Source organism: Pristiophorus japonicus, chromosome 8 (genome assembly GCF_044704955.1).
Source record: "Pristiophorus japonicus isolate sPriJap1 chromosome 8, sPriJap1.hap1, whole genome shotgun sequence".
In the NCBI taxonomy this organism is placed as follows: Eukaryota; Metazoa; Chordata; class Chondrichthyes; family Pristiophoridae; genus Pristiophorus; species Pristiophorus japonicus.
In genome coordinates, this window is record NC_091984.1 from 75,944,026 (window position 1) to 75,971,254 (window position 27,229).

The window sequence follows — 27,229 nt, forward strand, 5'->3', positions numbered from 1 at the left end:
TCTCAGCCAGCCAGCCCAGACTTCTGCCACCCATGCCGAGGTAGTGCAGTCTACAGCCACGCCTTCTAGTTTCACAGCTAGTAGAGGTCTTTCTGCTAGGCCATCGGTGGTCTCCCCCACTGAAAGTTAGCAGCCTTCCACCAGCCATGCTGCAGCCACTGGGGGAGCACAGCGTAGGAACAGTAGAGTAGGAAAAAGCACACAAACGGCAGGCACTAAGGGATTTCACAAGGGGATTAATTAATATTGTAATGTTGATTGGATTCTGATAGATTTATGATTTTTGTTTGGAATGTGTATTTTGTGGTGGCTCTTATTTCAGCTTTGTGCCCAGGAGGACGCTGTGATGTTCCATTGCAGAGAGATGGTGTGATGGGGAAGTGGTGAGCAACGGGAATCTGGGGTTCCATTCACTGGAATAGAAGTCTGATGAGATGTTCATGGACAGCCCGTTCGGAATGTGATTTGTTGCCTGCTTCCTCCCTCGCTCCTCTTCCTCATCCTTTTCCTTCTGCACCTCTCCCTCCTCATCCTGAGGTGGTCCTGCAATCCATGGTGGCAAGGGCTGCATATTCATAATGGCCAAATTGTGAAGTGTAATATATATAGCTCCGCCTGTGGACTCCTGTGGCACTGCAGCCAGTGCTGCTTATAATAAAGGGGACAGGTCACCTGACTCTGGCGAGTTCCGGTATGTTCTGCCATCTTAAGGCTGTGTGTGTGTTTCTGTGAGTTACTGAAAATATCACAATGGTGACGAAGATGGGTTTATCAGGGGAAAAAAGCTGAAATTTTTGTTGGTGGAGGATTCAGCTAACCAACAGAGAGACTTTGAGAGCTTCTCTGTTTTGATTAACAGCTACAAATCCAAGGTAAATTACAAGCACACTTGTTTGAACTGCCAGAGTCCAGATGGCTGCGCCTATGGGAATAAGAGGGCGCTTGGGGGAGTCTCAACGTAACCATGAAAATTTTAGAGCATATGTGGAGCGGCTAGAAATATTTTTCACCACAAATATCATCGAAGTCCCCAAAGATGAAAACCATAACTGGGTGATGGAACGACAAAGGGCTATTTTCTTAACTGAAGCAGGGCCCGAGGTGTATGAAACCTTGAAAAAGTTGCTTGTGTCTGTCAAACCAAAGGACACAACTCAAGCAGATTCAACAGCACTACAGCCATGAGCCCCTGGAAATTGCTGAAAGTTATCGTTTCGGAATACAAGATCAGTTAACCGAAGAAAGTATCAGTGAGTACATTGTAACATTAAAAAAACTATCTATTCACTGTAATTTCAGAAACTTTCAGGACCAAGCATTGCGTGACCGCTTTGTTTGTGGGATGGAAAATGATGCGATCAGAAGAAAGTTATTGACAATGCCTAACTTGACTTTTGATGTAGCTTGTCAGATAGCAATGTCAATGAACAAAGTCGACCAATGTTCCCGAGAATTTCATACTATTTTCAATCATCAGACAACCGAGGTGAATTGCCTGCAGGTTAAAAGTAAAAGGCAGTTGGGCTCCAAAGTCTCAGAAACTGGCAATGGTAACAGAGCATTGAAGTCTTGCTATCGGTGCCTGGGACAACACACTGCTCAAAGTTGTCCATATGTGAGTGCTTCATCTGCAGGAAAACTGGGCATCTTGCGAAGGCATGCCGACTGAAGGGTAAACCAGCTTTCAAAGCTATGAATAGAAATCCCCAGAGACTACATAGCATGGAAGAAAAACAACAGGATGAGGAGATTTTAGAGCTAAACATCATCAGGAGCATGAGGTTAACTAATAGCAATTCAAAAAGTATCATAATCCACATAGATGTTGCAGGAACCAAGATACCCATGGAAATCGGCACTGGTGCATCCGTGTGTGTAGTACCGAAGTCGCTATACCTCGACAAATTGCTTGATTTCCCAGTGGAGAAATCCAAGATAGAGCTGCGAGGCTACTCGGGAGAGAACATTCCTGTGGTAGGTCGTATCACCGTACCGGTAAAATACAAGGATCAATTTCAGAGCCTGCCTTACTAGAAAGAAATTGCTTGGGATCACTGAAGCTGGATTGGAGTGAGATTTTTCATGTTGAAATGAGATTTGCATCAAAGGATGATGTCATCAAGAATTATCCGAAAGTGTTCTGCGAAACAGGCAGTCCGATCCAAGGCTTCAAGGCGAGTGTCAGGGTACAGAAGGACGCTAGATCAGTTTACTGAAAACCACGTTCCATACCCTATGCACTCAAGGAGAAAGTTGAGCAAGAACTCAAAAGACTAGAGACTGAGAACATTATTTCTAAGATAGATCTATGTAATTGGATTACATCCATTGTTGTTGCACCTAAGTCTGATGGTAAGGTAAGATTATGTGGTGATTATAAAGTAACCGTAAACCAGATTCTTGAGGGTAATGTCCCGAATACATTGCTAAATGTAGAAGATTTGTTCACAACACTAGCAGCTGGTCAGATCTTCTCAAAGTTGGATCTTAGAAATGCCTGCTTACAGCTTGAACTAGATGAGGAGTACAAGTCATACTTGACTATAGATACTCATCTAGGCCTATATCAATTTAATAGGCTACCATTTGGAGTGTCTTTCGCCCCTGCCATATTCCAAGGGGTGATGACCAGATTTTGCAACGAATTGAAGGGGCAGAATGTTATTTGGATGACATACTAATTTCAACACCAAATAGGCAAATTCATAACATATTGAATGAAGTCCTCAAACGGCTAGAGAAGCACAGAGTACACGTGTCTGCTTGCAAGTGTGAGTTATTTCAAAACTCAGTGGAGTACTTAGGGTACAGAGTAGACAAAGATGGTTTACATCCAACCAAGGGAAAGCTGGATGCAATCAGAAATGCACCCACTCCCAAGAATGTTACTGAACTTCGATCATTTTTGGGTCTTTTGAACTATTATGGGAAGTTCCTGCCAAATTTGGCTACACTTTTACATCCACTGAATGAACTATTGAAAAAACAGGTCCATTGGAAGTGGTCAAAAGAATGCAATACTGCATTTAAGGAGTGTAAAAGCAAATTGGTGGCGAGCACCATGTTAGTTCACTATGACGTATCTAAGGAGATCAAGCTAGCATGTGATGCCTCTCCTTATGGAGTTGGGGCAGTGATCTCTCATGTATTAAGTAGTGGGGAGGAGAGACCAATTGCTTTTGCTTCACGCACTCTCAGTGCCAGTGAGAGTAATTATGCGCAAATCGAAAGGGAAGTTTTGGCATTAATTTTTGGGGTCAAGAAGTTCCACAAATACTTGTATGGTTGTAAGTTTACTATCGTTATGGACCATAAGCCCCTGACAGCAATCCTCCATCTAAAGTACCCAGTTCCAACATTAGCTGCAGCCCGAATGCAGAGATGGGCTTATGGTATTGCTTATGGGCTTATACATATGATATTGAATACAGACGATCAGCTGATCACAGAAATGCTGATGCTATGTCTAGATTGCCTTCCCCATCACAAGTTACACCCGATAGGGAAGAAGTGTTTTATTTTCCATACATTGATGAACTGCCAGTCACAGCTGAAGAGATTGGTAGAGCAGCCAAACGTGACCCAGTTATGTTAAAGGTGTTTGATTATATTGCAAATGGATGGCCAAACCAGGTAATAGACAAAGATAAACATCCATTCTTCATTCATAGGAATGAATTATCAGTCGATAAAGATTGTATCATGTGGGGTGCAAGAGTGGTTATACCAAATAAATTCAGGTCCAAATTATTAGGAGACCTCCATGACCAGCACCTGGGAATGTGCTAGACCAAGAGGTTTGCACACAGTTACTTATGGTGGCCAGGTCTTGATAAAGATATAGAGTACATCGTCAGTCAGTGTACGACATGTCAATCGGTAAGCGAGCAACCACCACCAGCACCATTACAGCCATGGAAATGGCATCCCAGCATGTGGCAAAGGCTACATATCGATTTTGCTGAGCTAGAAGAACAACAATTGTTCATTGTGATTGATAGCCATTCGAAGTGGATCGAGGTGTTTCCAATGTGAAAAATAACAAAAGTAAAACACTAGACGTTTTACGAAGATTATTTTCTTCATTTGGCCTCCCAGAAGAAATTGTTTCTGATAATGGACCATAATTTTGTTCAGAAGAATTTCCACATTTCATGAGCATAAATGGTGTGAAACATACCACGGTTCCACCATACCACCCTGCTTCAAATGGTGCAGCAGAGTGCACTGTAAAAATTGTAAAACGCGCCCTCATCAAACGGATGTTGGATTCAAATCCAAAGAAACAACAGTTGGCATTGGACCACAAATTGGCTAATTTTCTAATTATGTATCGTAATATTCCTCACACAACTACTGGTAGAACACCAGCAGAGTTGTTTCTCAAACGACAGCCACAAACCAGATTCTCGTTGTTAAGACCAAACTTGGCACAGTCCGTAGAAGAGACACAATTAACACAGAAAGAGAATCATGATAGAGATAGATTAAAGAGAGAAGTGTGAAATTAAATCAGAAGGTGAGAGTGAAGAACCATCACCATAAATGGTTAAAGTGGTTACCAGGAAGTGTGGTGAAGATATGTGGTCCTTGCACATATTTGGTCAAGATGTTTGATCATGGACAGGTTAGGTTTGTTCACATTGATCATATTTTACCTACAGATGTGGAAATAGTTGAAGGTGGGAATGATTCAATTATTTCTGACTCATCAGATAGTTTTGATACACCAGTAACATATCCTACATCCAATGTACTGGAAACAAATCCAAGAGAAAGTCAGAATTTAAGTCTGAGTCCGAGTCAGGCAGACAACCAGTCCGAAGTTAAAGAGAGTTGAAATGGAAATCAAGGGCATCCCTTGGAGGAAAACTTTCCTCAGGATCAGCCTCGACTGAGTTTAAATTCAGCACCATGTTTGGAAGGTTCTGTTCGAAAGCGAAGGTATCCTCTTCAAAACAGAAAACAAGTGATTAAGCTTGATTTGTAAATATAGCAAAGTAAGTCCGTATCTTTTGTTATGTATAACCATGCAAATTATGTATGATGATTATTTTGTTATAATTATTTCTTCATTAAGGATATAACATAACTGAAGATATGGACTTATTTTGCCATATTTACAAATCAAGCTTAACCACTTGTTTTCTGTTTTGAAGAGGATACCTTCGCTTTCGAACAGAACCTTCCAAACATGGTGCTGAATTTAAACTCATTCAAGGCTGATCCTGAGGAAAGTTTTCCTCCAAGGGATGTCCTTGATTTCCATTTGAACTCTCTCTAACTTCAGACTGTTTAGTAATATATATAGCTCCACCTGTGGACTCCTGTGGCACTGCAGCCAGTGCTGTTTATAATAAAGGGAACAGGTCACCTGACTCTGGTGAGTTCCGGTATGTTCTGCCATCTTAAGGCTGTGTGTGTGTTTCTGTGAGTGACTGAAAATATCACATGAAGCATGCAGCATACTGCCACGAAATGGAACACCCGCTCCAGCGAGTATTGGAAGGTTCCTCCAGAACAGTCAAGGCAGCTGATCCATTGCTTGAGCACCCCGATGGTCTGCTCAATGATGTTCCTGATGGCAGCATAGCTATCATTATATGAGTGCTGGGTAGGAGTGGTGGGGTTGCGAAGGGGAGTCAGCAGCCAGATGCAGAGTGGTTAGCCCTGGTCTCGGAGCAGCCACCCTTGGGTTTGATATGGTGGCTGGAAGATTTCTGGTGCACCAGACTGGCGCAGCATGAAGGCACCATAATTACTGCCAGGATTGACCATCACGATGTGCTGGGTCATACAAGAACTGCACATTAAGTGAGTGGTGGCCTATGCAGTTACGGAACATCTTAGGATTAGTTTGCGGCGCCCACAAAGCAATGTTAGTGCAGTCGATGGTGCCCTGCAGCATAGGGAAGCTCACTATCCTGCCATAGCCACTCATCCTGCTTCGCTCTGTTGTAGAGAACCTCAGTGACCTCCCGGATGCAGTGATGAATGGCAATCTGGGAGATGTTAGCTATGTCTCCTGCTGCAGACTGGAAGGATCCGCTGGTGAAGAAATTGAGGGGCATGGTAACCTTGAGCACCACTCGGAGAGTCGTGGTCGCCATGCTCTGAGGCTGCAGGTCTGGTTGCAGGACATGGCAGAATTCTGTGACCACCTCCTTGCTGAAGCAAAGCCTCCTAATACACTGCTCCTCGCTTAAGTGGAGGTAAGAGAAGTGCTCTCGGAAGAGGCTAGGTGGGTAAGGCCTCCTGTTGAGAGCTCTCCTAGCCCTCCTCCCCGTCCCACTGTGAGCATCTTCTTCTCTTTCTTCGCTGCCTCTGTTCCCTTTCCTGATGATACTCGAGTGCGAGGGGGACTGCCAGTAGATCCCCCATGACTGTGAGCCAGTGGTGTGCGTGGAAGCGTTTAAGTTAGAATGAAGGCATTCTCCATTTGCACTAAAACTCCCTGTCACCTCAGGAACTTGAAAGAGGTTAACAAGCTGCAAGAGTTGCAGAAATTTACATAGAGTCAGTCAAACTGGAAGCCCAGTTGCTGCGTATATTCAAGACAGAGTGCAATAAATTTCTGAATATTAAGGGAATCAAGGGATATGGGGATAGTGCAAGCAAGTGGAGTTGAGGTAGAAGATCAGCCATGATCTCAGTGAATGGCAGTGCAGGCTCGAGGGGCCAAATGGCTGACTCCTGCTCCTATTTCTTATGTTCTTATGTTCTCAAACTAAGATACCATGTCAGCTACAAGCTGTTGATGATGATCCCTTTAAATATCACTGCAGGAGGCTTCTTCCTGCTGCTGAGCGCTTGGTTAGCTGGCTGTGAATAAAATAGGACAATAATTGGAGTGGCGACGGCGAAAATGGCGGATCGTGCGTCAAGTGAGCATTGCACATGCCGACGTCACGATCTGCCTCATTTCCATTCCTGCAGCCAGTGCAGACAACGGCACTACTGCCAACCTGGCCAAAATGGCAGCAGCTGCAGGACCCTCGGGAAGCGAGGCAACTGCAATATTTTCTTCAAAACTGGCTTTAATGGTCGGCACTAAGTTCCCAAATTTCTAGGCCATAGTTTCAATTTCAGCCAAAACTATAGGATAAAAGTATTCTTCCTTTGCTGACTATAAAAAGTCGCATGTGATGCAAGTTTGATTACTCACCACCGATATTCTATTGGTGCCAAAATCCAATATCAATTAGCAACTCACTCATGTAAATAACCAAGATGGTTGGTGTGGGAAGTGGAGACATTCACACTGATGCACTCGTTACAACAGAATACACTTGTAAATAGCTGATGCTGATATTGAGTGACAAAAGTAGAGGAGTGCTCCTTTTCCCAATAATGCATCCCTCCCTAGGATAAATAGAAAATTCATAAATGGTTAAGTTTACTGACCACTCACTCTCAATAGGGAACTGTGTTAAAGCAGGAGCTGGTTCGAAGAATCATGCTACAGAGTTATATGTGTTGTGTTATATCTGACCCAATGCTCCCTCCCTTCGAATGTGGCTCCCCGTTGGGAGAACAGAATCAGTAAATTTATCTTTAAATAATTTAGCCCCAATTTTGCAAAATGCCTGGTTACCAATGAAAATCTAGCCCACAGGTACATTGAGCAGACCATTCCTTTCACACTCATCACCATTGTGCGGGGTACCCTTATGTCTGACCATTCACTAAAACACACTATGCCACTTCCAAAGATGCAAACAAATCTGTCCCAGAAAGCAAAGTGTTGAAAATAAAGATTTAAATGTTTGACAACATATTAGCTGAAACTCGACATGAACATTGGCTAAAACACTCAAGTGCCTACCCTTGTGTTTTGTTAGTTGGTATGCTTGTACTAGGATGAGGGTGAGTGTGAGGGATGGCTAGTGAGATGGGGATGTGATAATGTAGATAGAACGAAAGGGATGGGTGGAGGTACAAGGTAAGTTGGTGTAAAAATGTGCAGGAGTAGGGTAGGGAAGGCAAAGTGATGGGGATGTGATGTGTGGCACAGCAGGATGAGGGTGAGTGTGGCTGTGCAGTAATATTTTGTAACCTACTGAGATAATTGAAAGGTTTGCGCTACTGCAGCCAGTTCCTGATGATATCCCTGCTTGTGTCCTCCTGTGCAATATGCAACCAGGCTGCGCTGATGTCCTGGGGAGGTATCTTTCACCCATTGTAAGGCTGCGTGCTGTGACTCCCTCCATAAGCAGCTGGAGGGAGTCATGGGAGTGCCCGGGTGTAGCCGTGCACCTTCGTGCAGTGTTTTATTTATATAGCGCCTTTAATGTAGTAAAATGCCCCAAGGCGCTTCATGGTAGTGTTATATATGTTAACAATGCTGCAAAACACTGCAGAACTGTCAAAAAAAGTTGGCCATGTCCCTTTAAAGAAACTGGCTAATGACGCGTCATCAAGTGACATCATCAGACCCGCTTCCTGTTAATTGGCTTGGAACCTCGCAGGGCGGGCTTAACAAGCCCAATCTAGGGAAGATTGTTGTGAGAGGGCGGGCTGGAGCTGGGAGCTGGGAGCGCCTTCCCCACACGCCACCAATGCCGCCCGCCCTGGACTCGCCACCATTGGCGAAATCGCAGTCAAGGTCTCCATCACTTGTCTGATGCATCTATGGAGATCGACTAATTGATTTGGCATATGCTGCAGGACATTAAAGTGCTGGAGCAGCTAAAAGTTGGCCAGCACAATGTCTTGTAGTAGTATTACTTGAACTGTTCAGTGAGGTATTTAAGAGGGCTGAGAGTTTCCCTCCATTCAGCAAGGCCTGTGCTTCCTCAAACTGTTAGCATATAGTCCTGGAGCATCAGGTTAGAAAGGGTGTATTCATTCTGCCTCCAAGCAATGTGACTGGAATACAGACAAGTATCTCTCAGAGCTACACTGATCTCATTGATACTATTAGGTTTGCTTTCCCACACATCACTAACTGTTTGGAGTAGGTGCCTGGTACCAGCAGCATAGCAGAATGTGCTCACATGATGGTGCTGAGTCTCAAATTAGCAGCACATGTCTGACCTCCTGTTAGCCATTCCAACACTACACTTGTGGCAAAAATAAGACAGGGCCCAGCTACCCATGCAGTAGCACGAATGGTACATCCTGCAGTGGGTCCATCGGTTACTGTGAGATTAGTGCTACCAGAGTCTCAAGAGCTCATTTTGTCGCACAGCAGCCAGCCATGTCTCACGCATTCCTGCCACCCAAGTAGCACTAGATTAGAGGGTAATAATTCACACCACATATTGTGACCAAAGGGCAGCATAGTGGTAAGAAGCACTGAATATAAACACACACTACAGATTGTAAGTAAAATATTGGTAGCACTGAAGTTCTTCATGCAGACATTATTCTTCGCAATGTTTGGAATTGGCTTTGACAAGGTAGTGTGAATGAGACCATGTAAGTTGAAGCGTACAGATGATGGTATCATCGTGGAGGGAGAGAAGTTGTAGACAGGACATTAATGCAGTCGCCAGGGGTGGTGGTCAAGGGATGGTCTTCTGTATCAGATTGGCACAAATGTGTTTTGCAACTTGCAATGGATTACCCTCCACACCTTCTTCAGGCTGCTGCTCTCTCTGTTGCCCATGAGTGCCTTCCTCCTCTCGAGCCTTCATGATGAGGTCATGTTGCAAGGCAACATTGTACAGCAGGTAGCAGCCTCACCCCCGCCCCATGATCCTTGAGACCCTAGCTGAACTATAAACTATATTGCAGAGTGTTCGGGAAAAGCAAGCAAGTATCAGCATTGCTGTAGAGGATAGCTTTGATCTTCCAGGAATGATCCAGAAACTTAGCTTTCTGGGTCAAAGAGTGCTCACAGAGTGGACTGCCTTAAAATGAAGACATTGCAACAGCTACCAAAAAGCAATCATTCGCTTGTATGATGCAGTGCTATTGGTCACAAACTGCCCAAAGGAGCATGTATAACCACATACGTGCAATCTATGACTCCTTGGACTTTGGAGAATCCTGCCAATCTGCAAAATGGTAGTACCCACTCATAGTGCTACTGGTTGCCCATGTGGATGTGGATGAGCTGACTTACTCAAGCAAACAAATCCTTTGTGAAGTACAGTCTCCACAAGCAGTGTTCCTGGGTTAACTGAAAATAGAAGCACTTAAGTCTGTATATTCTGGCATGGTTACTGGTGGGTGAAATAAAGGTATCTCCTGTGCTGCCTTACCAGCCTGACCTTTCAGCTTTGTTCCTCTTCTTCCTCAAAAAAACAAAGATACAGGGGTTGTCACAATGGGAAGCCCACTGTGGCTTATTTAGAATGGGGGGATATTGGAGCCCCAAAGCAGAAGGTATAAAGATAGATGGTAATGTCAACATAAAATAAATATCAAAATTAGCTGAGAAATAAGCTTTCTATGAATCTTTTTAAATTACTAATTTGCCCCTTTAAATCAACTTATGCCTTTTCTTTGCCAACTAGTAATGCTAGATGCTTGTTTTATAGTCGGTGATTGATACTCAGCAGAATGAGAGGTGATCTTACCGAAACGTATAAGATTATGAAGGGGCTTGACAAGCTGGATGCAGAGAGGATGTTTCCACTGATGGGGGAAACTAGAACTAGAGGGCATGATCTTAGAATAAGGGGCTGCCCATTTAAAACAGAGATGAGGAGAAATTTCTTCTCTCAGAGGGTTGTAAATCTGTGGAATTCGCTGCCTCAGAGAGCTGTGGAAGCCGGGACATTGAATAAATTTAAGACAGAAATAGACAGTTTCTTAAACGATAAAGGAATAAGGGGTTATGGGGAGAGGGCGGGGAAGTGGAGCTGAGTCCATGACCAGATCAGCCATGATCTTATTGAATAGCGGAGCAGGCTCGAGGGGCCGTATGGCCTACTCCTGTTCCTTCTTATGTTCTTATAAATGTGGTTGTAACAAAGGAAAGTTTCAGGGCAGACTCTTCTGACATCCGCCTGAAGTAAAGCTGGAAAATGGGGCATGTGATATCATCAACTCACCACTGCCTGATTTAAATAAACCCACCCATTTCAGGGCAGACTCTTTTACCATTCACTTGAAGTGATGTTGGAAAATTGGGCAGACATTAAAATGAGTAGGGATCCAGAATCACCGACCTATTTTCTGCCCCACTCCAAAGTTCCCAAATTTCAGCTGTGCTAGGATGCCAAGCAGAGGCCAAACACCGCACCACAGGAAGGATGAAAAATTATAGAAAAAGTTATCCTCAAGCCACTCTTAGAAGCATCACACTAGGGCGCCGGGAGGTCCTGAGAGGCCACTGGCCTTTCTTTTCAGGTGGAGGAAATACAACATTCAAGGAGCTCAAGGGGACTGGGAGAAATAAAGGGATAGCCTTTCAAAGCAAGACACTGGAAATTGAAATTTTTGTTCTCCGGTTACAATAGCTATATGAACATTACTGCTGATAATGGCCAAAGGATTAGAAAAATGGCAACCATATGATGTGCTGGTCTATTGTCAGCACTCTTTGAAATGTTAGATATTTAAATGAGAGAAATTAGAAATATAGAAAATCTCAAGGGCAGGATAGACCATAGTCTGATTTTTCTCTCCCCTCTTCCCTGCCTAGGCACAAGTCAGACACATTTGAAGTGCATACATCTGACTTGACCAGAACGTGCTTAAATTTATGGATTCAAATCATTTAAATTGGCCTGACATTCCCCAGGTACAGGACTTGCACCTGGAAATGGGGCAGAAATCCAGCTGCTCCTGCAAGGCCTGCAGTAGAGTAAGGGCCACCAACTGAGGGCCTTCTGATTACTGTCAAAAATCAGCAACCAGAAGTCCTCTAGCCTAAAGGTGGGGTTGAGTACGTGCAAAAAGAAAAGATACTACCTTTTTCTTGGCCCTACCTTCTCGCTGCCTGCCGCTTCTCAGATCCTCTGTTATGAGTAGGATTGGTACAGTGCCTAAGGGAGTTGTCCTGAGTGTAGCTCTAATTCGGCATCCACCCAGGGTACTGACAGCAAAATAAAGCATCATTATGCCTCTCACACCTCACTTACATAAATGACACACCTGTTTCATGTGCAAGTATCCAGCCCCTGGGGGAAAGCCAAGATAACACTGGAGATCTGAAAACTCCCCAGGTGCAATGCAAAAAAAAAATCAGTCCCCATTAAGTTTATGGAACTTGCTTTCCTGTTGGACTAGTGGCCATGAATATGCATACGAACATATGAAAAAGTACAGGAAAAGACCAGCTAGTCTATCAAGCCTGTTCCATCCCAACATGGGTATAACCTATACCATCAACCCGCTCTTCCCCACCCCTGCCAACCTCGTGCACAGTTGTAACCAGTAATTTGTTTTTCAACTTACTTGCTCCTTCAACACACTTTGTTAAGCTGTTCCAAAAATGGATTAGCTTCTTAACTGAATCTACCCCTTTTCAACATAGACTTTTATTTTAGTTATTTTATAAACACTGGTCAATTTGTCATGGTGTTGCACACAAAATGTCATGATCAAGACTTCAATCAAAGTTGTGCTAGACACCAAGGGAGGAATTTTAACATGGGTGAGCATGTGGGTTTGGGTGGGGAGTGAAATCCTGGAAAAATCTGAGAGCATTAGGAAACTGGCTCTGAGTCACCAACTTCGATATTTTAATTCAAGGTGTTGGATTGTGTGCATGCAAACTCATCGGGAGAGGCAGATTATCAATTTCAATATGGGCTTCCACTCCATCAATGTGCAGCTGGTGTGCAACCACAAAAAGATCTTTATGCAGATGTGCAAAAGATTCCCAGCCAGCTTCCATGAAACTTTCATCCTGCACCAATCCACCTCCCCCTGCCCCGCCCCCCACACCTGAACTCTTCGCACCTCGAAACAAAGTTACTGGCAGATTGCTCGGAGACAAGGGATAACTACTTAAAAGGTGGGTGATGACTCGTCTCACAAAGCAGAGGAAAGAGGCCCAGGAGCAATGCAATGAATGCCATATGATCATTAGATGTGTCATCGAACAAGTCATCGGCATGCTGAAGATATGTTTCAGGTGCCTGGACAGGTGTGGATGTTCCCCTTCAATACACACCAGCCAGGGTCTCCAGATTGGTTGTGGTGTGTTGCGCTCTGCACAACATTACACAGCAGCGAGGTATGGACCTGCAGGAGGAACATGTTACATAATGTTATGACTTATAACGTTACATCACATGACATTATGTCATGTAACATTACGCCATGTAACATTATGCCAACTACAACTGTAATACCTTTGCAATGTTTCAACCATGGAGTGTTTGATATCTGATGGGAAGTAGTGACAGACTTACCTTCTGCATTCACTGCTAGAGGCTCAAAGTTTACATCAAGTACAACAAGAGAACAGGTGGCATCAAAACCAAGCCCGCGGATATTACTCAGATCAACCGTCTGAGCTATTTTCTGCAAAATAAAGGAAAATATGCAATAATAGAATTGGTTGTTAATTTGTATCATTATAATCTGCATTTTACTGTATCCAGTGATCAAACGTTTCCTTTGGTTTCCTCCTCCACCCACCTCCTCTTTCAAACTCTCAGCTCAGTCTGTGCAGGTGCCTAATCAAGCTTCAAAGCTGGGGAAATACTAGTCACAAAGTTGTGTTATTTTTTAATGCAAGAATGCTTCTTTTTATAGTATTTTTCTCCCCTTTGCTTCATGGTCTCTCCACTTAATGTTCTATCCACTCTTAAGAATGCAGGTAAGAAACCCTCTCCCAGGCCACCACCAGTGGCATTCTGAAACTGGCTGCTGGGTGATATGCAAGAAAGTCTGGGAATTATTATGCATCCAATTTCCTTATTCACATTGGAAAACTACCTGACCTTGACTTGTTACTTCCCCACAACAGTACAACACACATTGAAAAGGCCGCACAATTTTCATGTTTTTGCATTTGAAATTCTCTCCAGTTCAGCAGCACAGTCACTTCTTGAGGTAAATTTCAGGTCTCCAGAGAGCACCATTTTTGCCCAAACAATAGCATGACTCCAGGATCATAATAGACAACTCTTGCTCCACATGTGAGCTGCTGAAATATATCACATGCCAACATGTGAATTTTGGAGTTATGAATGGAGTTATCTGTATCACTTTACAGCAGCAGCCCCCATATTGGGCCTCTTTTTCCAGAGTAAACAGCTTATTCTTGGTCACAGAGTCTATTTAAGGCTGTTGAAAAACAGTTAAATATAATGTAGAAGTGCAGCACAGGAAAAATATGAGGCAGTTGCAGCAATCTCTTCAACTAAATGACTGTGCTGCAATTGTCTCTTCCTTTTCTAACCACAACAGTGCTAGTTGCCAGTGGCTCATCTTCCAATCCATCTACAACAAATATCATATTGACCCAACATCCCATGACATGCCAGGAAATTTTGGTTTTATGGAGGAAACTGTTGTTGCCAAATAAAAATGCTGCATTAATAATCATAGTACTCATGCCAAATGGCAAAAGGACTATGGGCTAGATTTTTGGGTCTTCTGCACTCTGTTTTTCGGAGCGGTGGCAATGGCGGTGGTGAGGTGTTTTGGCCAGGCGGTTAGTCTCCAGCTCCCCGCAGCGATCCTCAGGTCATGTTTTGTGACGGCACGGAGCAGCACCGCCCGGAAGAGCTCCGCCATTGTGCAACGCCCCTGGTTGCATGAGTTTGAACTCCTGCCCGACCCGTCCACTGACTGCATGGGAAAACAGGGCAGTCCAACCAGCCTGTCAGCAAAGAGGTAAGTAATGGACTCCTAAGGTAAATGTGATTGCTTTTTCTTTTAATTTTTTTTGTGATTTGTGTTGTGGTGGCATGGGCAATGATTATGTGTTTTTTTTTTACTTTTTCCCCCCTTGCGCCCCCCGCCCCCCCCCAAGGTGTCTCTTGGAGCGATCCCAGGCCGTCTCTTTAGCTCGGAAGTTTCCCATCCTAACGCCAAGAGAGGTGTACAACGCCTACCTTGGCGCTGTTCCCCCGACACAGGGCCCAGCTACCCAAACTTATCTACTGAGGTGCAAATTATTCCTGGGCGCTAACATTCCCGCCCCACCCTACCATTATCGCCCCAAAAACATAAAAGCTGAAAATTCAGCCCTATAGTTATTGTTGTAACATTTTCATTCATCTTTACAAAAAGCAATGAGAATTGACAGAAAACTATAGTGTTACATTTCAGTGGCTTAAACTGTAGTTCTTTGTATTTGATAGAAATACCAGTAGTGGACAAAGTGCACGATTTCTGAGTTATAGAAATACAGCATGGTCTGTGATTAGTTGTTTTGTTCAATATTTTCACACAAATCTTATTATTATACCTTTGAAACAGTACAGCACGCTGCCCAGATATCAGCAGAAGACTGCTCATAGTAGTCTGGCTGTGGCTCCCAAATCTGGATCGGTTGTTCAGCTTGCACTATCACTTTGCCATTCTGGTCTACAAGTGCTGCTCGTACACTTGCAGTTCCAACGTCGATCCCCATGTAGTAATGCATGTTGGATCAGTCTGTGAATTAAATAACGGATATTAAATTGGGAACTGTGCAACATAGTATTCCACAAGTGAAGAATATTGAATCATTTACAAAGTCACAAATAAGGAAGATCTGACAATTCATCAGTAATAAATTTATGAAGTGACGATGCAACAACTCTCTAATTTTTTTTGTTACTTCTAATTTATGAAATTTCTTCCAAAGTTCCACTGTGTACAGTATTTAATTTAAAATAATTTTAATGTTTAATATGAACTATTAATGATATTCTATCTATAAAAAAAACACTTAAATGACTGAGGGCAACTTAATACTTGGCAGATCACTTGACCTATGACTAACTTTTTTGCAGAACTAACTTCCTTTTAGAGAAGATGAAAAGTTAATTTTATGGGCTATACTGCTCTAAGTCCAAAGCCGTTGCAACAGTCCACACAGAGCTTTTATGTGCATGTGTGAAATCAGGTCAAAAACTATAAAATGGCTAGTATTATAGCATGACTTTTATGCAGTCCATGAACACCAATTTAAATACGTAATTTACCTTTCTTTTTTCTTTCATATGGGGCTCTAATTCAGTGATGAAACAGTCTATTGTCCCTATATAATATCATAGATAGATTCATTCTTCATCAAATGAAAAACAAACTTAATGAATAAGTGGTCATCTGTTGTATGATCTATGATTAGCAACCATTCACTGAAAATATCCTGTTAATGTGATGCTGTTATCAATGAGTTTTGGGATGCACTTTGAGGGCCATTTATTATTATTAAAAACAAATGTTATTTGAGAATGAGATATTTAGAATATTAGAATGCCTGGCACCCTACCCTCAAAAGAAAGCGAATGCACTAGGGAAAGGTACATAATAACAATGATCATTCTCAGACTTAAAACACTAAGTTATGAAGACTCACAAAAGGGAACCTATTCCCATTGGGGAAAATGTTACACATCTTCAAAATGCTGAAACACACAAATAGTGTAGATGTAAATAAGAACGTAGATGGATCACAAGATTAGTAAAAACAAATACAAAATTAATTAGAAATTCATAATAATGCAAAATATTCTGGATCCATTTTGAGAAAATGAGTAAATACATGAAATGGTTGCATTCCCCCCCTTCCAGAAGAGGGCCTGTTTTCTAGATACAACTGCAATAAAATATGTCTTAGCTTTTGCTCTATCAGATAAAGTATATCACAGTTTTTTACTGTAAGGGTGGTCCGGGGGGTGGGTGGGGGGCACGTTGCTATGACTTAAGCTATCTAATGGTTTGTTGGAAAGAATATGATTATTGAGCTGAAAGGCCTTTTCTGTTCTTTTGCTCATGTGAAAAGAGTACATTGAATTTCAGGCACGAATTTTGTTGGCAGTTGATGTAAAAACTATCCTGGTTGTCATATTACATTCTGTAGTCCACATTCATAAACTAACACAAATTTATCCTTTGGTTTCCTGGACACACATGTGGTATACAAAAGATGTGTTGGGGGCGATTTTAATGCTACGCACCCAGTGGAAACCAGGTAAGTGAGCAGCTAAAATCGCCCAAGTGACTTACTTTGCCTGGAGCCACCAGGATCTGACAGCTCCCAATTTTAACCTGCTCTACTGAACAGGCAGCAAAGACAGCTGGCCAAAAGCCAGCCGCATCCTTATTTACATATGCATGTCGGGTTCCAATGACATCATCGGGATCAGAAGCAGTTTTAACTGGACAGCTTGAGCAGGAACCCTCAATGGCTTTCCCACCAGGTGAAGTCGAGGAAGAGGATCGTGCCAAATGGGTAAGTTTTTTTTTTTACTTTCCTTGTGAGGCCAGTAGGTCCAGGTCCCACACGGAAAGCTTAGGCCTCACCTGATGTGGACTGCATCATCCCACCTCTTCCCAATTGCAGGATGGCCCATGCAGCCAAACCTGCCACCTAACTTGTGATTTTCCATCTTTTCCTGCTGACATCCCATGTTTCAGGTGGGATTTAAATGAGGCCCGAGAGCTAAAATAGCTCAGGCCTCATTTCTGAAGCAGTGGGTGAGTTTCTAATTCACACTTCTACCCATCTGCCAAAACACGCCCGGAGTTAAAATTGGGACTGTTATGTTCCATCAATGTTATCCCAAAGATGAGAAGATGTCAGTTACATACGAACATATGAAAATGACGAGTAGCAAAAGACCAACTGGTCCATCAAGCCTACCCCACACTCATGATGGCTGGAGCATCATGACTGGACACTTCCTACCCCCTGCAACCATGTAACCTCCAGGAAGGGATAACTTTCATGTTCAATGTAGATGTTATTATTATCCATGTATGCTTGCCAACATTTATGAAGCAGAGAATTATAAAAAGCTTGAAAAAAAAAGCTGAACGTTTACAGCAAAATAAACATAATGTCCCAAATTAATATGTAATCATGTATTTTTACTTTGTCAAGCTGATTATTTGAGTTTAAACTGCTGGTAGGTAGTCTTGCCGATTGGGGGTACATACAAGGAAATAGTGGATGCAATGCCAGCAAATGTTTGATCCATTGTGGGCAGTGCAGGCAGGTTTTCTGAATAAGAGCAGCCAGAAGACAAGACAGCGGCAGAGGGAACTCAAATAAATTAGCCCTATGTACTAGTCCTAACTCTCTTATTCTCAATGACATAAAGAAATAGAATCCAATTCACTTCCTGCCTGCCAATGGAGAATTATATTGTCTGATAATCCTGCAAATTCAGAAGCAAATCATAGTCGTCACTGAAGGCTCAAAATTCGGACTCTGGGCAGTAATTTCTGATTTCCACAATTTATAACGTTTTATGTCCAGGATTTTAAACTAGAAGCAGATAGAGAGAGTGGGGGGAGGAGCGGGTGGGGCGGCAGGCCGGGGGCGGGGGGGGGGGGGGGGAGGCAGGGGGGAGGAGCTAGAATTCAGTCGGGAAACCTGGGAGAACGGGTTTCCCGCAGGCATGCCAAATTTAAAGACCTGATTAACATTTCAAAGCTATGTTTCCTGCCTGCAGCCAGCCAGATGGAGAGGCTGGATGGCTGAGGGTGTGTAGGCCCACGGTACTAGGTTGCAGAGAGGAGGGAGGGAAAGGATGTGGGTGAGTGTGAATTGGGGCCGGAGGAGCATCTGGTCCGGAGGCCGGAGAGGGAATTCGAAGGCCTCGGACTGGTGGGCGGGGTGGGGGGGTGGAGGGTGGGGTGGGGGGGTGGAGGGCATCGGAGGCCTCATGGGGTAATTAGAGGCCTGGAGGTGGGGGGAAAATCAGAGACCTCAGCGGGGGGCAGGGGGGAGGGGGTCTGATCACGGGGGCTAGTGAGGCAGGGACACTGGATTCAGCAGAAAAGTGTAAAGGCACTTACCCCTTGGATCAAGCAGTCCTCACCTTCCTTTAGCTGGCGGGTTCCCCGAGGCCTGGGAAACCCAACCAGCCAGAGTTAAATTTGTAACGGTGGTTCATCATGGGGCATGCCAGGCTCATTATATATTATAAATGGGCAACCTATCTCCTGGGAGCGGGTGGGGTCCCTCATCCTAACTTCGATAAAACCAGAAGTGGGCGGTTTGGTGTTGGGATTCAATTTTTTAACTCTTTCACCTTCCACTCGACGCCAACCCACCCGTTTTTTGGAATTAAAATCACCCCCTAATAGAGGTACAAATAAATAAACTACAGTCTTATTTTATTCTGAGGAGTTACTGCAGCTTTGTTTTGACAACACAATCTCTTCCACTATTACTTCTCTGAAATAGGTCAGCTTGGCAGTACCATGCTCTCACAGGGACCCCAACAATTACTTGTCTGATGATCCTGAGAGCCTGGGCTGTGTGCAGTGGCATTGTGACTCTTCCCGACTCTGTGGAAGAGGAGGAGGAAGTACGACCAAGCCCAAATGGTTCTGTGAGAGAGGAAGAGAACAGGGCAGGCAGACAAAAGGTGAAGTAATGTTGCAGTTGCTGCTTTGTATTATTGTTAGTCATTACTATTAAATATACTCACTACTGCATGCATCAAGGCGTTTGGAGCTTTATTTGGAAGAAGTTGAAGACCCAATAATCCAGTGCTTACACAAGTCTTCACATTTGAGATACAGAAGATGGTCATCGGGCATCAAGACAAAAACATAAACCAACTTAAACTAACAAGAACGACCAAACTCTTTCAGCCCAAATGACGGGGGTTTTTTAAGTCACTTCCCCAAGGTTTTAAAATATGGTGTGTATGGTGTATGCAGAATCCACCACCATTATATTGTTTGTCAACAAGTGATATCTCCATTGTGGGCTAAAGTGCATTATCAGTTCTATCCATATCATCAATAACACCATTGCACAACACCATAACAGTATTAAGAATAGTGACACTGTTTAAAAATAAAGAACACAGGACTCATGCCAGACCATAGTGGGGCTATGGCTTCTCATACTGTAGGCAGAGATTAGGAATGGTTATATGAGCATTGACAACATAGCCTATGCAGACCGCCCAAGTAGCACAGCATTTCTGGTCATGTCCTTCTTTGGAAATAAACATAAGCTCTACCAAAAGTCCCTGATGCCCTACATATTTGAAGTAAACTCAGTCATTTTGACTGAATCAAGAAAACTACATACATGCCAACTATCAACTTCTTAGGTTGACAATCAGCTTCTCAGTGTCAGCTTGTCACTGTTTCACAAGAAAAAGCAGCTTTGTTCACTGTGACTGAAGGTTGTCAATACGAACCAATCAAATCAATCTGAAGGCACAAGTGAAGGCTGTCAGAACCAATCAGATCAGTTAGAGGGCAAAAAGGCAAGCCCATGGCACTAATGTGTATGTCGACGATTAGTTGTAGCAGAAAAGTTTTGATGTGAGCTAATGTTTCTTGAGAGTTCATTATGTTTTTCGGGGTTAAAATGAGGTTACTAAAATAAGGTTTTGACAATATGTAATTTCTCTCGGGATTTTTTTTGTGCATTGTTGGTTTATTTCCCTCTACACCAGCTGCAGACACTTCTTTGAGATACAGAGGATGTTTCCCAATATAAATACATTAACCATTTAGTGAGCATTCATGTCACTGCACTGGTGGAACTGTCTGCATTTAGAAATGAAGAGTGAAGTATAAATGGTGATGAGCTTTTCTTAATTTAAATAAATTACACTTAACTTCCCATATCTAGAATGTTACTACCATACACTACTATGCTGTATGGAGTAAGGCATTTGCTTGTTTGTGTGTAATTCGCAGTGCCCGGTTATGTTCCGTAACCAAGCTGTTGGCAGTTTGTTTATGACACACTGATAAGGTCCTTTTATTACCACCTATATTAAGGCAATAGACATCCACGAGGAAATACGAGGAGCGACATTAATAATCAATAAGAGTATAACAAATTGCTACTCCAGCCTGGAGACAAGCACAACATTCAGCTCCCTGTGTTGTTCCCGGAAAGTACCTGTCTCTGCACTTTACTGTTTTCAGATTATTTGCGTGTATAACAATTTTCGTTTCCATTAGAAGAAAATAAACCTTTTTGATAGATTCACAAGAACAACATATGCCAGAATTTACTGTTGCAGATAATAGAAGATGAATGTTTGTTTGACAGTCCTCTATCCATTATTTTAACAGGAGGGGTAAACCTATTCATTTTAATTGTACCTGTACAGTTGTACTAAAGTCCATGGAGCTACTTTTATTTTCATACTTTAAATATTTCTAACGTTACCTAGAGAAACTAGTTTTGGCTTAAAAGGCAGAATCATATTGGCTCCAAAATGCTGGAAAATGCACAAAATAAAGTGTCAAAAGGAAAACCTTCTGGCAATACAGGCACCCATATCCCCCGGGACATAAATCTCACACCTTCAACACTCACATGCTATATTTCCATATTCACCATTGCTGCTCTTATGTACTTCAGGATTTTTCCATCAAATATTAGATAGACCTTCAGCTTAAGTTATGGCCTGCCCATATGTCCCACTGCACTCATATTGAGCCGTAGACCACATTATAATAGAGCCAGTGTGGCGCTCGAGCCCGCCAGCGAAGAGTGGAGAGGACTGGTAAGAAATCAGGCCATGCCAGCACTGCAGCTGCCCTCAGGTGAGTGGGTCAGGAGTCTTGGATTTGCGAGGGTCAGGATCTGTGGCGATCGAGAGGATTCTTTAATGTAGTGTCAGGATGAGCACTTAAGTTACTTACCTACTTTGTTGCAGGTGTTCCGTAGGGCCAGTATCCCCGACTGCCGGCACTGGCGGCCTTGGAGCATGGACCTCAAACAGGCGTTAGGTCACTTATTTGCATATGGAAAGGGACTAACGCCTCGTTTAGGCATGGGTAAAGGACTCCTCTTGTTTGTCCTTACCCAGGTGGTGCACTTCTGGCTGGAAGTGTGTGTGCATTTCCTACCAGTCATTTTCGAGACTTCGTATGCTGTGTAGTGCTTCAAAAACAAGTGCTATGTGTCTCAATTTCTCAGCTAATAACTCTATATTGCTTTACATTTTAATAAATTTGCCCTTTATTGCAATTCATCTTTTAATTAACAAAATCAATTGACGTGCTTAATTAGCTGCATTAATATTTCCCTTTTCTAAAGGAGTTAATTTTTAACTATTTAAACTAATTAACTTATTGTTCATGCTGCTGATTACATTTCGTTCCTGCCTTATTTTCTAGTATTGTTTTCGGTCAGGTTGTGTTTAATCTGCCCTTTTATCGTACTTCAGTTAAATTGTCCCTCAATATTATATTTCCTTTTCCATTTAGTTGTTAATTTCTATCATGAAAGCTTTTTGGTTCTTAATACTGTATTTTAACTTTATTATTCATCTCAGTGAATCCTTTTGGTATTAGTTTTATAATTTTTAAAATCTTGTTGACAATTTTTTCCCCTTCTCCTCCCTTCCCTGCTGAAAGCATTGAATTCTTACTGATGCTCCCGCAGATGCTGGTCAAACACTAGCACCTTGCTCAAATGACAATTTTTCATGCACGAACGTCTTAACAGGATACAGTGGAGTCTAATCCTATCCTTACCTGACAACCATAAATGTGCAATTTCCAGCAGGGGTCACTGGGCAGTCATCAATAGAGTGAACCCTGGCTGTTTTTCTCCTCCCTCACCCACTAATGCTGAGGCCAATTTTAACGGACATACCACACATTACCCTGGCTACGATTGGCACAGATCGGAGAACAGATCTTGGAATCTTTCTGATTGGTATGACTCAGCTACTCACTGGATAAACTCACTGAACCATCAGGTAGTTAACTGTTAATATTTTGTCTTTCGTTTTATGAACATATATATATTAATGAACATATATATATTATTCTAAACCTACTGGGTTGTTTTCTCTCAGCTGGTCAGCTGGTTTTAACTTCCCCTCAGTCAGTCCACTTGGATCTCCACTTTATGGGCCCAAAATTGCCCAAGAGTTGCTCCATTTTTTTTGAAGCAACTTGATTTTTCTGGAGTATCTTAAAAATCCCCAGTTTGCACATTCAAATTGCACCAGTGTAAGTGAGTTAGTTAGGATTTTTTTAGTTTAGTTTAGTTTTTGTCAAAACGGGGCATTACCAGCCACCTACACCAGTTTTGGCCATTTAAACCACTTTGGACATTTAATAGTTGCTCCAAACTAACTTAGGCCAGCGTATGTGGCCACTTGTCGCCGCACAGAAAACCCTTGTAGAGAGTGAAGAAATCAGCGCAGGTAGCCAGAGATAGGGGCGGTAAGGGAAGCGGGGAGGACCTTACAAAGCACTAAACAAAGCACAACAACATTAAAGAACTATCAAGAAGAAATAAAAAAATAAAAACTAAGTGCTACCTTCTGAACTCGAGCCCGAGAAGTCAGTGGGACGGCCGGTGCGAGAGGCCACTCAGCCAGGGATAGGTGTGGACGGAACGACCGAGTGCGAGAGCACAGGGAACTGGCCACAGGTTCGCAGAACACACAGGCAGGCTGGGCTGGGCTCCTAGAAGACACAGGCTGCTGGCTGCAGGAATCAACGGACAGCGGGCCGGCCGGCCGGTGCGGGAGGCCACTTGGCCGGGGATAGGTGCGGGCGGGACGACCAAGCGGGAGAGCACAGGAAACTGGCCGATTGCCGATGTTATTCGTTACTGCGCAAGCTCGAAATCTCCAATGCGCATGTGTAGCGCTGCCAGTACTCTTTCACGCGCAGGGCCTTAGCTCCGCCCCCCGCCAGCACTCTTTCACGCGCAAGGCCCTAGCTCCACTCCCCAATGCGATCGCCACACCGTGCCAATCCCCGGGAGAGTCAACAGAGTGGCCAGAATCCGGGGACATCTTTTTGGCGCCGTTTTGAGCCTAGGAAGTCGGCGCATCTCATGAGAGTGCGCCGAAAAAAACGGGTAGGCCAAATTTGGGCCCTAAATCTGTATCCCTTCAACTAAATGTGTGCACAAATCTTTGAAGGTGGCAGGACAGGTTAATAAAGCTGTTAACAAAGCAAGATCCTGCAAATCCCCTGCAAGGATAGACGCACCAATGTTAGTGTCCTCGATCAGGCCAACATCCCCAACATCGCAGCACTGACCAACTCGACCAGTTACGTTGGGCGGGCTACATTGTTCGCATGCCTGACACAAGGCTCCCAAAGCAAGTGCTCTACTCGGAACTCCTACATGGAAAGTGAACCCCAGGTGGGCAGAAGAAATGTTTCAAGGACACTCTCAAAGCCTCCTTGATAAAATGCAACATCCCCACTGACACCTGGGAGTCCCTGGCCAAAGACCGCCCTACGTGGAGGAAGAGCATCCAGGCGCTGAGTACCTCAAGTCTCGTCACCGAGAGCATGCAGAAAACAAGCGCATGCAGTGGAAGGAGCATGCGACAAAACAGTCGCACCCACCCTTTCCTTCAACGACTGTCTGTCCCACCTGTGACAGAGACTGTAATTCCTGTATTAGACTGTTCAGTCACCTAAGAACTCACTTTTAGAGTGGAGGCAAGTCGTCCTCGAAATCGAGGTTAATTTGAACCACTAATGTAAAAGTTAATTTGTTTAATTTGATTTATTGTTTTACACAAAATAGTTGTGGTGATGGTGCTCCTACAATGGTGTCTCAAGAAAAATATATTCCAGTGAAGAGGAAAGGGTGCAAAAGAAAAGATAGCCATCTGTGGCTAACTAAGGAAATTAAGGACGGTATCCAATTAAAAACAAGGGCATACAAAGTGGCCAAAACTAGTGGAAGGACAGAAGATTGGGAAGCTTTTAAAAGCCAGCAAAGAACTACTAAAAAAATGATTAAGAAAGGAATGATGGACTATGAAACTAAACTAGCACAAAATATATAGTTTCTATAGATATATAAAAAGGAAAAGAGTGGCTAAAGTAAATGTAGGTCCCTTAGAGGACGAGACCGAGGAATTAGTTATAGGGAACAAGGAGATGGCAGAAACTTTGAACAAATATTTTGGATCAGTCTTTACGGTAGAGGACACTAACAATATTTCAACAATGGATAGCCAAGGGGCTATGGGGGGGGGGGGGGGAGGGGGGGGAGGAACTTAACACAATCGCAATCACCAAGGAGGTGGTACTCAGTAACATAATGGGACTAAAGGTAGATAAATCCCCTGGAACTGATGGCTTGCATCCTAGGGTCTTAAGAGAAGTAGCGGCAGGGATTGTGGATGCATTGGTTATAATTTATCAAAATTCCCTGGATTCTGGGGAGGTCCCAGCAGATTGGAAAACTGCAAATGTAACGCCCCTATTTAAAAAAGGAGGCAGACAAAAAGCAGGAAACTATAGACCAGTTAGCCTAACATCTGTGATTGGGAAAATGTTGAAGTCCATTCTGAAAGAAGCAGTAGCAGGACATTTGGAAAAGCAAAATTTGGTCAGGCAGATTCAGCATGGATTTATGAAGGGGAATCATGTTTGACAAATTTGCTGGAGTTCTTCAAGGATGTAACCAACAGGGTGGATAAAGGGGAACCAGTGCATGTGGTGTATTTGGACCTCCAGAAGGCAGTTGACAAGGTGCCACATAAAAGGTTACTGCACAAAAGTTCATGGGGTTGGGGGTAATATATTAGCATGGATAGAGGATTGGCTAACTAACAGAAAACAGAGAGTCGGGATAAATGGTTCATTCTCTGGTTGGCAATCAGTAACTAGTGGTGTGCCGCAGGGATCAGTGCTGAGACCCCAACTATTTACAATCTATATTAACGACTTGGAAGAAGGGACTGAATGTAACGTAGCCAAGTTTGCTGATGATACAAAGATGAGAGGAAAATGTGCGAGGAGGACACAAAAAATCTGCAAAAGGACATAGACAGGCTAAGTGAGTGGGCAAAAATTTGGCAGATGGAGTATAATGTTCAAAGTGTGAGGTCATGCACTTTGGCAGAAAAAAATCAAAGAGCAAGTTATTATTTAAATGGAGAAAGGTTGCAAAGTGCCACAGTACAGCGGGACCTGGGGTACTTGTGCATGAAATGCAAAAGGATAGTATGCAGGTACAGCAAGTGATCAGGAAGGCCAAATGGTACCTTGGCCTTTATTGCAAAGGGGATGGAGTATAAAAACAGGGAAGTCTTTTGACAGCTATATAAGGTATTGGTGTAGCCACACCTGGAATACTGTGTGCAGTTTTGGTTTCCAAATTTACGAAAGGATATACTTGCTTTGGAGGCAGTTCAGCGAAGGTTCACTCGATTGATTCCAGGGATGAGGGGGTTGACTTATGAGGACAGGTTGAGTAGGTTGGGCCTCGACTCATTGGAATTCAGAAGAATGAGAGGTGATCTTATCGAAACGTATAAGATTACGAGGGGGCTTGACAAGGTGGATGCAGAGAGGATGTTTCCACTGATGGAGGAGACTAGAACTAGAGGGCATGATCTTAGAATAAGGGTCTGCCTATTTAAAACAGAGATGAGGAAAAAAAAATTCTCTCAGAGGGTTGTAAATCTGTGGAACTCACTGCCTCAGAGAGCTGTGGAAGCTGGGACATTGAATCAATTGAAGACAGAAATAGACAGTTTCTTAAACGATAAGGGGATAAGGGATTATGGGGAGCAGGCAGGGAAGTGGAGCTGAGTCCATGATCAGATCAGCCATGATCTTATTGAATGGGGGAGCAGGCTCGAGGGGCCGGATGACCTACTCCTGCAAATTGGCTGCCATGATACTGACATTACAACAGTGACTACACTTTAAAAAGTACTTTTCTGGCTATAAAGCGCTTTGGGACATCCGGTGGTCGTGAAAAGCACTAAATATATGCAATTCTTTCTTTATGAAATAATCATATGAAGCTGGCTTGATGAGCTAAACGGCCTTTTCTCACTTTGGACTTGTTTAATATTCTTATTGATTGAGAAGAGCCACTATTTGTATCAACAGCTAATTCATCAGCCACATTGATTGGTAACAACTTCCCATTGACTTGAAACTTTCAAGGAATGTTCAATAATCAACCTATTTTGTCCTTTTGTTAGAACATAAGAACATAAGAATTAGGAACAGGAGTAGGCCATCTAGCCCCTCGAGTCTGCTCCACCATTCAACAAGATCATGGCTGATCTGGCCGTGGACTAAGCTCCACTTACCCGCCCGCTCCCCGTAACCCTTAATTCCCTTATTGGTTAAAAAATCTATCGATCTGTGATTTGAATACATTCAATGAGCTAGCCTCAACTGCTTCCTTGGGCAGAGAATTCCACAGATTCACAACCCTGTG

At 43.3% G+C, this 27,229-nt stretch overlaps 1 protein-coding gene across 2 annotated transcripts in view; it reads right to left on the minus strand.

Moving 5' to 3' along the window:
- The window catches only part of fggy (FGGY carbohydrate kinase domain containing), a 521,756-nt gene that overhangs the window by 473,574 nt on the left and 20,953 nt on the right, over window positions 1-27,229 (minus strand). For both annotated transcript variants that reach the window (XM_070886941.1, XM_070886940.1), the window contains exons 2-3: window positions 15,323-15,510; window positions 13,314-13,425 (exon numbers count right to left, since the gene is read on the minus strand). In XM_070886941.1, coding sequence (XP_070743042.1) covers window positions 13,314-13,425; window positions 15,323-15,499 — 289 coding nt within the window. In that variant the 5' untranslated portion in view covers window positions 15,500-15,510. The remainder of the gene's footprint in view (window positions 1-13,313; window positions 13,426-15,322; window positions 15,511-27,229) is intronic.